Source organism: Furipterus horrens, unplaced genomic scaffold (genome assembly GCF_987537825.1).
Source record: "Furipterus horrens unplaced genomic scaffold, mFurHor1.1.pri manual_scaffold_17, whole genome shotgun sequence".
Classification (NCBI taxonomy): domain Eukaryota; kingdom Metazoa; phylum Chordata; class Mammalia; order Chiroptera; family Furipteridae; genus Furipterus; species Furipterus horrens.
The window spans coordinates 116298999-116310788 of NW_028327187.1; the positions used below are offsets into that span (position 1 = coordinate 116298999).

General features: G+C 58.0%; 1 protein-coding gene across 4 annotated transcripts in view; it reads right to left on the bottom strand.

Annotated features, from left to right (window-relative positions):
- Window positions 1-1373: 1373 nt before the first annotated feature.
- The window catches only part of TBL1X (transducin beta like 1 X-linked), a 98961-nt gene continuing 88544 nt past the window's right edge, over window positions 1374-11790 (bottom strand). For all 4 annotated transcript variants that reach the window (XM_090264487.1, XM_090264486.1, XM_090264485.1 and 1 more), the window contains exons 9-17: window positions 11569-11632; window positions 11352-11449; window positions 9213-9273; window positions 8314-8435; window positions 6573-6647; window positions 6022-6149; window positions 3931-4096; window positions 2446-2547; window positions 1374-1819 (exon numbers count right to left, since the gene is read on the bottom strand). In XM_090264487.1, coding sequence (XP_090120613.1) covers window positions 1793-1819; window positions 2446-2547; window positions 3931-4096; window positions 6022-6149; window positions 6573-6647; window positions 8314-8435; window positions 9213-9273; window positions 11352-11449; window positions 11569-11632 — 843 coding nt within the window. In that variant the 3' untranslated portion in view covers window positions 1374-1792. The remainder of the gene's footprint in view (window positions 1820-2445; window positions 2548-3930; window positions 4097-6021; window positions 6150-6572; window positions 6648-8313; window positions 8436-9212; window positions 9274-11351; window positions 11450-11568; window positions 11633-11790) is intronic.

An 11790-nucleotide genomic window follows, 5' to 3' on the forward strand; every position in this document is an offset into this window, starting at 1 on the left:
GACGTTCCCGCCGGTCCCGGTCCCCTCCAGGGCTGGCGGCACACTCACCCGCCCCGACGGTGGATTTCTGGCTCCGCGGACGGCCGCCACCCTCTGCATGGCATCCTGTCTCGGAGCGGGGACACAGGCCTGGCCGCCCTCCCGTCCCCGGCTGTGCCCGCAGGCCAGCGGCGGTCCTTCCCCCACGGCTCACTTCCAACACAGGTCCCTGTCGGGCTATGACCAGACTAAGCTCACCTCATCCCATGGAAGGAAACTTCCGTAGGAGCACAAAGCCATGTTTTTAAAAACAGTAAAAAGACTCATTATTTAAAAAAAGAAAATCTCCTCGTCTCCCAAAGGAGGAGCAGAGATGGTAGAGGGACCGGGGACATGCCACCTTTCATTCAGCTTCGGGGCGCAAGGCCAGTCCTTCCCCGTGCGTTTCTGCCAGTGTCCGCCCAGGGGTGACCCCGGAACCACTGGTCACCTGTGCAAGGACAGGCCCGGCGGCTCCCAGGGGCAACTGTCCCCGTGAATGAGGTGCCACACACACGGATACAGAGCCACTGAGCTGCCGGCTTCCAGGGCCTCAACTCCGCTGGGTTTGGAGGACACCGCTGGGCTCAGAGAACAGCCTTCCTCATTTCCCTCCTGCAGCGCTGAAGGCGGACACCCCGAGAGCCACCCTGTCCCCCGGCCAGAAGCGCAGGGACTCGTCGCTGCGGCCGGACTATTCCGCTGCCGTCCACGGTGTCTGCCTGCCACCCAGGGTGCCCCCCAGGGGCCACGCCGCCGCAGGCCACGGGAACAGCCCCTCACGCCCTGCCTGCGTTTCCCTGCGACACTTCAAATACGAAACCGCACAAAGCGCTCTGTGTCTGATGGCCACGTCAGGATTTTAAAATTGTTTTAACATAAAAATATTATTTTTTCCAAAAATACTCCGGGCTCTCTCTCTTATAAGTCTTTTTTTCTTTTTCTCCTGTAAAAAGCCCCCCTGCCCTGCCTTCTTACGGGAATAAAGCACTTATTACCACGCCCAAAGTGCCCTGGAGACCGAAGATCTGAAGCAACTATGACAGAGGGCCGGGGTGGGGGGTGGGGGTGGGGAGAAGGCCGTCAGCAAAGGTTCTGTGGTTCTGTCCTGGGCGCCCGAGGCTGCAGATCAAGACCACACCGCGGGGGGGCGGGGGGGGGGGACCCGGCAGGACCAGCCCCGTCCCGGACGACAGGCTGCCAACCCACAGAAAAGCCACCGGGCCAAGAAGGTTCTGGGACACAGGCCGGGTCAGGGCGACAGTCACGCGTTGCGTGGGACACAGCGGTCTTCCAGCGTCCCTGGTGAGGGCAGCCGCGGTGTCCGAATTGTCGCAAGGACCTCGTAACCCGCAGAAGAGAGCTGCTCCACCCCTTTCTGTGTCCAGAGCGTTTTCTGTTCTTCCATTTTTTTTGGCACACGGTCCTCCCCCTCCCGCCGCGGCCATCAGACCCTGTCTGGGGGGAACCAGACCACACCCCGTCCAGCTGGCGGCTCACGCTCTTCAGGTTGAAGGTCCCACGTGGAAAGCGTTCTCCCCCTCTGATAGCGTGTGTGTCTCTCTGTGTGTGTGTGTGTGTGTGTGTGTGTTAAACTTTTTGATGAGGACTACGGAAAAATATAGGCTCCCGCGGCCAGGGATGAGCTGATTTCGGAGTCCACACCAACGTGCCACGCCCGCGCCGTTCGGGAGCTGCCAGGGTCGAAGGCTGCTGCGACCCCCCACGCGAACTGCTGGTCCACTAGAATTCTCTTCTCCACGACATCGCCGGCTTACTTCCGCAGATCTAAAACGCACACCTAAAAGGCAAGAGAAAGCCCATCTCAGTGTTGGAGGCAACACAAGAAGCCTTTCGAGCTCAGGTGGGCAGATTACATGGCCCGTGGACCAAATCAGGCGCACCGATGATAGTTTATAAAGTTTCACTGGCACACCGTCATGAACGTTCACAGAAGCTCTAACAACAGGCAGCCCGTATTACCTTCACAGACAACATAAAGAAGCCTTGAGAACTCAGGTTGGCAGATTACATGCCCCACCGACCAAATCAGGCCCACTGATGATATTTTATAAATGAAGTTTTATTGGTACACCGTCGTGAACGTTCAGAGAACCTCTAACAATGGGCTAGTGACTGAGCATCTGACCAATGCACCCCTGAGTAAACAGCACGGAGGGGCAGAGCCAGGTCACGAGCAATGCTGGGAACTAAGGCGGTGACAGTGGCCATCGGCAGGTGTCACAGCGCTGGCACCGAGAGGCAGGCCAGAGGAGGACTCAAGCCTGAGCACATGCCCTTTTAGAACCCGTGGGGGCTTTGCCGACACTCGGCCGGCCCTGCAAGGCCCCCTGCGTGAACTGCGTGGCGTTCTCCCTTTCCTCCCCACGCCCTCCATCCGCCCAGCAAACCGTGGGTGCTGCTTACAGAGCCGTCGGACGCGCTGGCGCCCACTTTGTCCCCTCGGGCGTTCCAGCAGACCTCGAAGATGCCACCGGTGCCGCGATAGCTGTGGACGAGGCTGCCACTCTGCAAAGCAAGGCAGTCGTCACGCACGGTGCAGCGGCGCACGGAGCCCTGCCCCCAGGACGCCATCACGAACATCCTCCCACACAGAGACGTGAGAGGGTGCTCACTGAACATGCGTGGCTGGGGAAAGGGTCTCCCGGACGCTGGAGTGCACGAGTGTAGCTGACCTAGGAAGGCCCAAGAGTCCACCTGCGGACACGCCTGCCACGGCTGTTCCCAGCCAAGGAGATGGCAGCCAGCACCCTCAGGTGGCGCAGAACTGGGGACGGACCAAGTCGGCTGCACTCTACGCTTTCTATGTTTACAGAACGCAGCGGTCTCGCTGAGGATTCCAGTGAGCTTTGTCTGCAAGACGTGTGTGACTTATACACAAGGAGGGAAATAATGGGATGACCTTTGGACAGGAGGCGGGACCTCATGTCACTTTCCTAGGACGGCATTTTTACAAACCCACCCATTGCTAATTCTAGTGAGCGTTCATCCAGTGAGCCCTGTGCCTTCTTCCTGGGAGGCCTGTTTGCTTGGCGACCTGCTGGTACCATGCCGGGGCCACCGTCTCCTTTCCCCGTGCACACGGATATGGTTGAGTTTGTGGGAGGCGGACAGAAGCCCAAACTCTGCCCCTCCTCCCGCTCCAAGGCAGTGACCTTGGCTCCTGTACCACCAGCCCTGGCCACAAGGGGCGAGCACGCAGCGCCATGCACCTGAAGGCGAGCCGGGCCCAAGGGCAGGAGTGGCACTGCACGGAAGGGAGTGGGGGCAGCCGTGCAACTCATCCCGAGATCACGCGAAACATATCGCTGGCTATTTGCAATGGCTCCGACCCTTTCTCCCAGCCCTCGGTGGCGACACTGACGCCAGTGCTTGACGAGGGGACAACCCAGCATCAACATGCCATGTGCTATGAGACATATTATATTTTCATTAGGAAAACCACAGTGGTGTGACAATGCAAACACTCCCTCGTGCCCTCTGATTTGCTACCTGATGGGGAGCAGAGGAGGTCCGGGCCAGCCTTCCCCCTCGGCTGCCCCCCCCAGTGCCCACAGGGCATCATCTCAGTTAAGATAGGAGGACCAGGTCACGCTTTTCCAAGGTGATGGTGTGTGCCCAAGAAAAGGATCAGGCAGGTAGAGGGTTTCGTGCCAGGGACTCCGAAAAAGTCACAGCAAACGGTGGCCGGCCCTGCGGGGAAGACCCCCAGCCCGTACGGAGCAGAAGGCAGGCGGCATTAGACTTGCGGTGCCCGTGGGGGTCTGGTTTGCGCCAGGGCTCCGTCTGAACGACTCATCCCTCAGCCCACACTCCCTGGCTGCTGCCCGAGCCTGGTTGCCAACGCGGACCCTGGGCGCTACTTTCAGGAAAAAGCAGGGGGGCGCTTACCTGCGTGTTCCAGATATGCACGCACTTGTCGAAGGAGCCGCTGGCCAGGTACTTCCCGTCGGGGCTGAACGCGACGCTGTACACCGGCTCCTGGTGTTTGGTGAGCGTGTGGACGCACACGCCGCGCTCCACGTCCCACAGCCGGACCGTGGAGTCGAACGAAGCGCTGGAAACGCAGGGGTGGGAGGGGGGGGAATGTGACCATAGAAACAGCGGTTCCTTCTACTTCCCCAAGACAATTAGCACCTGTCTGCGCGCGGGGTTTCCTTTCACAGCTTTTATGTTTCCAGAGACTAAATAAAGAGGTACGTTCTGTCACGCCACAATGGGACTCAGAACTTGACAACAAGCCACAGTTCTAAAACAAATCCTTCCTTTCTTTTCCTTTGTTTTTGCTGCCGTTACTGGGAAAACGTTAGATTTCACATTCATTGGTTGCCTGCAGATATGGGCAATAAATGTGTCTGCAGCATATTTACTACATTTTTCTAAAATGCTTTCGTAATTTAAAACGTTTATCGTTACCAACCAAAATATTTGCAAAAACGGCAAATGAAGTGAATAAAAGTGTCGATGCCAAGGGAATTAAAATACAATCCCAGGCAAATATGCAGTCCTAGTGCCGAGAGCTGCGAGTTTCAGTTCCTTTCCAATTTAAAGAAAGGAGGGCCCACGTGACGGAGCTGTTACTTCGCGTTCTTCCCCTCAGCGGGGACTTGCCGGGCGCTGCCAGGTCCCTCCCGTACGTGCGGACCAAAAGGACCGGTCACGCTGGGACCGGGCAGCACAGCACACAAGAGCACCTTCTAAGCCTCTGAAGAGGATTTTCGGACCAGGATTTAATAAGACAACCGTGGCCTTTGTGTTCCTGGGGGTTTGGCCTCTCAGGGGAGCGGGGATTCCTTTCTTCTAGCGTTTTCTAAGGAACAGCCTTGGGCCAACCCCTTTCAGGAACCGTGTCCCCGGCGCCCGGCCCCCGGCCCCACCCCCCGCCCGTCTCTGCCACCACATGGAATAGACCCGCTGCTGCTTCCTGGAACCCAGACCGCCCTTCCCGGTTCCATCTTTTTCAGCTAAACACACACTCACGCTTCTTCAGATCACAGGTTCCAGGCCGCTAAGGATCCCCTTCAGCCTGAGAACCTCTTTCCTTATTTTTCTGAATGTTCTTACTAAAATAAGAGAGTGGAACGTTCTATCCTGAGAGGGGCCGGCTGAACACGAGGGCCATCCTGGGCAATGCAGCCTGCAGTGACGGGCGTTGGGGTCGGGCCGCCGAGGCCATGCACACCCCTCTTCTCAGTCTGGGAAGCGTGTGGCTGACTGGCCTCTCCACTCCCTCCAGAGCTGGTGCCTCTGGGGGTTCATGTCTACGTGGTCTCGTCACATGTGGCCACCACAGGGGAACCCTTTCCTGCCACTCAATGTTCTCGCCACCCGCAGCTCCCAGGTACCCTCCGTAAACCAAGCCCCAGGCCCACGCGGAACTGTTCTCTTTTCTCTGTTGTAATAAAAACCTTCACAAAACAACGTCCGGAAGCCAGGACCCAGGACCAACCGCCCTACCAGCCTGGCGGGTAAAGGATCCTTTCCTTGGGCGTCACTTGATAGCTCTATCTTGTGCGCCCTTGTTTTTTTAAAAAATATTTATTTTTAGAGAGGGCAGACAGGAGGGAGAAAGAGGGAAGGAAACATCCCTGTGCGGTTGCCTCTTGTGCGCCCCCAACTGGGGACCTCACATGCAACCTAGTCATGTGCCCTGACTGGGAATCGAACTGACGACCCTTTGGTTCACAGGCTGGTGCTCCATCCACTGAGCCACATCAACCAGGGCTTGTGGGCCCTTTTAAGGTGAGTGAATCTTTTTGTACAGTTTGGAAAGGTCCAAACCCATTCACAACACACCTTAGCAAGATGTTCTGCTCCCTTTGATACAAATAATGGTTCCTGGTGATGTTTCTGTTCCTTTCTGTGCCGTACCCTTTACAGAATAACCTTCCTCTTCCCTTTGATACAGTAACTTTACAGCCACAGTGAGCAAGGCCGCTCCTAGGAGCCGAGCAAGACGGGCCTGCAGGCATCTCTGTTTACCTTGCTAGCATGGTGTTGGAGTTTGGGTTGCTGGTGGCCGGCCCGGTCGGACTCCACTTGATGGTATATATCTCTTTGCTGTGAGCTTGAAGGTCATGAACACACGAATCCTGCTTCATACTCCAGATCTAGAAAACACACATCGGGAACAGTGTGAGCAAATGCTGTTTGTCCGGCTGGGAAGGGCTCCACACCAGTCATTGTGTGTGTGGTCTGTGGCCCTTGGGGGGTGTGGTCTGCGGCCCTTGGGGGGTGTGGTCTGCAGCCCTTGGGACCTGCAGCAGGTTGCAGCCCAGGCAGAGAGGCAGGTAAAACCATGCAGGTGCCGGTGGGTGGGCCCCGGGGAAGGGAGCATTCCCTGCACGCCCCTTGATTCATCGGCAGGAGTTAGCCCGATGCGGGTGGGCCATTGGGTAGCAACGGGGAAAACCGGTAGCGGCAGGAAGCGCGTTTGTGACAAAGTGATCAGCCAGAGCAGCAGCGACCGTGACACCTGCACCAAGTCTACGGGCTTGTCCATGGTCCGGCAGTCCCCCTCCAGACCCCATTACCTTCAACGTCATGTCATCCGAACAGGACGCCAGCAACATCCCGGAAGGGTCCCACTTGATTGCATTGACCTCGTTCTGAAAGAGAGCGGAGGATTTAAAAAAAAAAAAAAGCCCCACACATAGAGATCTATATCAACCGGTAGAGAGATCCAGGATGTATGGTCAAGTAAAAATATTTTTTAAAAGGAAAAAAAAAAAGGGAAAAAGCTCGTGAGTAGGTACCACAGCCGTCCAGCAGGGGGCAGGAGCACCCCGTCATGGCTGCAGAGTCCATTCGCAGTTACCTGGGGTGGACAGGGGCCACCACGGGGGGACCCACACGGTTCCCTCTCTTTCTTACTGTGCCCTTCTCTCTTGCAGAAAAGCACAGCCAGAAGCCATGCAAAACCTGTCAGCTCTCATCCACATCCATCCAAGAAACAAATCACACCAAGGGAGGCAATGAATTTCCATAGGACATGCGATGCGTGGCCCACAAAGCTGATGGCACCGCAGCTGTTTTGGAACCAACACTGGAAGGCACTGCGAATAACTCGGTCTCCCGTTGATCTGTGTAACACAGTGTGTCTCAGTGGTGACTGAGGGGGGACCAGGGAGGAACCTACAGAGATCAGGAACGCAAAGAGATAAGCCGAAGTACCTGGGCTGCCGAGGCCCGAGGCAATGTGACCCGAATAAACCCATACCGGTGAACAAGGGAAACGGGCTGCCATCGGTAGCTCTGAGGTTACACACCAGGAACAACCAACCCTGGGGAGTGGGCGGTGCAGAGCTGCAAACCCAGAGCAGACAGCAGGTGCACAGCACAGGGGAACGTCCCAGCAGGCAGACAGGCGGGGCGTGCCCTGCGGGGTGGGCGTGGGGGAGCAGGCAGAAAGGAAAAGCCTCCAGGCCGCCGTCCGGGCGCAGGAGCCATGTGACCCTGACACCAAGTCCCGGAGGATGGAGGACAACGCCCCTGTGAGCAGCAGAGACGGGCACATGTGCGTAAAGGAGCCACACAGTGTGGAGGTGGGGACGCTGTGCCGCCGGGCATGGCACAAAGGTGGAGCCAGGCACCAGTGCTCTCCTGCAGGGGCCCATGTGCCCCGGACAGGACCGCCCGTCATGAATCGCCCACCCCACGCGCTCCGGCTGGAATGGCAAACTCTACACTCATGCTTGAGGCTGGCGACGGGCACTGGGTTTTGGAGGCTATGAAGCGGGGAAGTGACAGGGCCGCCTGTGCCCCCCCAGGTGGTAGCAATGGCAGATGGACTGAGAGAAAGGGGAGACGGAAGCCTGGAGTCCACCCACGGAGAAGGCTCCTGCGTGAGTTGGGGAGCGGGGAAGGGCTGGGTGGGTGTGCACACGGGCCGGAGAAGGCGTTTTTACCTTTCTTGAAACAATAAAGTATCATACACCAAAAATGGGGCATTTTCTTCCACCTTCAATATTAAAACAGCTGCACAAAAATCCAGCAATTTCGATACTTAAAAAAAAAAACCAAAAACGCACCACTGACAGGACAGCTGTCACAACACAATCTGACAAGCTCGTGTCGAATGACGCTGACGACAACTCAGCACGACGAGAACCAAACAAACCCTTTGGCCAACCCACCACCACGGGCGAAGCCGCAAAGGCCACACAGGACTGGCCCGAGGTCACAGCCTCGTCTGCCCGCGGGCACGCAGGGGGCGGCCCCCGCCTCTCGCACCTGCTCAGGAGCCCGAGTCCCGTCGCCGGGCCTGGCACTCACCGTGTGTCCCTGGAAGGTTTTCACCGGGCGGTCGCAGCTCAGCCTGCACACGTGAATGCACATGTCCGTGCTGCAGGAGGCGAAGGTGGTGTTGTTCTGCCAGTCCACGTCGAGGGCGGGGGCTGCAACAGACGCAGGACGTCAGCCACGGCGACGCGGGCCCCGAGCTCTCGGTGCATTTACAACGACTCACGGCGCGGGCACGGAGCCGGGTCTCGGAACGTGATACGAACACCTGCGCCCGTGTGCGCAGCACCTCCTCCGCGGAGGGAGGCCCCGGTGCTCTGGAGAGAGGCCCCGCGGTGCTTCACGCTCTCTGGGCGTGTGGGCTCGGGCTTCCCCCGCGCAGCTGAGCGGCACGAGCACCTGCCACGGCGCCGCGCCGCTCCCGGGAGCATCCCCGTGGCGCTGGCTTTGCTCCACAGGCTCCGAGTCTCCAAGCCACCCCCTGGGTGGACCACCCTTCACGGGGCCGTCACAGCTTCTTCCTGGGGGAGTCCGCCCTGCCCTGGGCACTCCATGGAGTGGGGACCCCTGGGAGCGTGGCTGTCGGCCCCGGGCGCCTCCCGCCATGTTGATTTTGCTTTGTGTCCTGTCACTGGGGCGACCTGAGTGGTGCCTGCTGAATCTGGGCAGGGTCTCGGGGAGCCCCACCAGGGCCCCCGCGGGAAGGTACCTCACGGAGGCCACTCGGGTCCTGGGATGGGCTCCCCGTTCTGTCCTTCACCTTGCATGTTGGGGGATCTGTCCCCCATGAACCTAAAGGCAATGCTCCCCTTGAAATGGGTTTCCTACCCGCCCCCCCAGCTAGACTCCACAGACAAGCTGCTCCGACGGGACCTTTCACAGGGACCCTGAATCATTCATTTCCAGCCACAAACCAGAAGCAGAAGACTCACCGGAATGGAACGGGAACTGCTGTTTGGCCTCCCCTGTGTGGGCGTCCCAGATGATGGTGGTCTGCGCTCCGCAAACAAAAATGAGAAGTTAGTCCCTGTTCTCCCGGCCACGCTTCCTCTAGAAAACTGGGCCGTGTCAGAGCACGCAGGGGCGCCTCTTCCGTAGAAAGCAGCGCGCCCCACGAGAGAACGTGGGAACCACACAGGGCATTCTGTTTGCTAGGAAGCGCCCGTAAAGAAAAGAAAAACGCAACTGTTAACACTCCCTTTAGTGACACGTTTTATGTCACTCCAGCACAGCCAAAGCAGTCCTGTTTGCACATGTAACTGACCCATCTCTGAGAACGCAATCCTTGGCTTCTGTTCCGACGTCAGTGGAATCCAGCGCATTTGACATGTAACTGTGTCCACAGCCACGCGTGTGGGCGGTGACGCCGCAAGACCCAGCAGCCGTCACGGACCACTGCACAACTACCAGAATGGGGGGATTCTCTCGCCCCCCGTCACAGGTTGAAACACCTATCAGGAGGCTACTCTGTCTTCCTGGCACGTGTCCGAATGGAACGGGCATTTCTGCCAACTCCCTGGTCTGGGGAGAGGAGACAGAGCAGAGCAGTCGCGTTCCGCTGAGGTCCCGCGCCCCTGCCGCGGGCTACAAATACGGGGCAAAGAACCGTCTCCCCGGAACACCAAGTAACGAGTTCTTATGAGGCAGGGCAGCTCAGTGAGTTACATCTTCCTCGGCGGGAACTTCTGGCTTCATAGGAACTCCCGTTCAAAGAACAGGTTCTAAGCCGTGTTGGCTGCAGACAGCTTCAGAGAAAACAGGGAGTATCTCTGGCCCTCGGCTCCCTCTGTTTCGGGTCAGCTCTAGGTCCATGAACATCTTTTGTTCATGTGTTCGGTGTGACCCGCGCATCTCTTAATTCATTCACCAACAAATGTGGAAGTGCAGAAAAGATATAAACTCAAATCCGAGGCCCTGTCACAGGCTACCATCAGGAATCGTCCTATTTTATCCATGTTTACATGAAATATACGCTGGACCAAAGAAGACATTAATTACGCAAGAGCTTTAACGCATCTGAAAGACATGGACATGTGAGCCCCTTCGCATCAAGGACGCAGTGAAGGTCAATGGCATTTCCATTCTGGGTGTCACTTCCTAGAACATCAGCATCATTCTGCCATGGCTGACCGATAAAGGCAGACTCAAGAGCACATGACCTGATCCTCAGAACTGAAAACCAGACAGAAAAGCAGAAACTCACACACTCACACACACACACACACACACACACACACACACACACACAATAGCCTGAGGCAATACGGAGGTGAGGATTGCAAGAACTCTGCAGAATTCTGTGCAAGGGCAGCGACTGCTGGCTGGGCTGGGGCCGGGCTTCCACTGCATGCCCCCTCTGCGGCGGCGTGTCCCCAAGCAGGTCAGGGGCCTCTCTGGCACGGGGGATCCCATCCTACGCGCCCGCCTCCTGCCTCGGAGCCCTGCAGGCACCCACACACGCACGGACATGCCCATGATAGGCTACTGATCGCTCGCACCCACTCCGTCAGCACCCGCAGCAGCGGTACTGATGACCAGCCGCGGACAGGACCGAGGGGTTGGGGTGTCACGTGTCATTAGAGCAGCTCAGGGAAGACGCGAGGGTCCTTTCAGGACCGTGACCAGTGTGCCCACCATGGCAGCTCAGCTCTTTCTGTGCGGCACGAGGCCGCCGAGGTTGAACGGAGGCTTTATTGCCTTAAAAGAGAGACAGAGGCAAAGGCAGCGCCATTCACGGGCCTCGTTGGTTTTACTCCAGTGTGGGGTTTCCAGCTTCCGCTCTCTGAGGGCCAGGTGGTCCATGTTTTTGGCCCTGAAGGCTGACACTGAACTATCCTCCTCGAGTGATGGGGGAGCCAGGCACAAAGGCCCGTGGAGCGGCGCGACGTGTTAAGGGACAGGGTACCATCCATACACGGACAGGAAGGCCGCGGCCGGGACAACCCGCAAACTCTTTGCGAGCTGAAGAAGGAGCGGAAAGCCTGAGGATTCCAGGAAACCGCGATGTGATCTAGAGACCGAAAACGCAGGCGCCTCCCTAGATCGGAGAGCCACGTGAGGGGAAAACTCACTTTGTCCACACCAGCGCTCAAGATGTAATTCCCCTTCTTGTTCCACTTCAAGGCGAAGATGGGGCCCTTATGCTGGCCCAAGGTGCTTGCCAGGTTCCCTGTAGTCGCAGCAAACAAAGCACCGAGCCGTTGAGTTCAAAGCCGGGGTCTGCCCCCTCCATCCTTCCCCACGCCTGGCCCCTGCTCCCCGATGCGGACCCCGGGGGGTGAGACTCACCGTCCTCTGTCCATATTCTTGCAAAGCCGTCGTAGGACCCCGTAGCCAACAGCGTGCCGTCGCTCTGCGGGCCGGGAAGAAGCCAAGCAGAGCAGCTGAGCGCGGCCAGTTCGGAGAACGTGGAGAGCCTCCCACCCCAGCCCGGGACACTCCACAGCCGCCATCGCTCCTCGGTTCAGAGACTTTCAAGCCCACGTGACGAGCTGTCTCCCACGCGCCTCT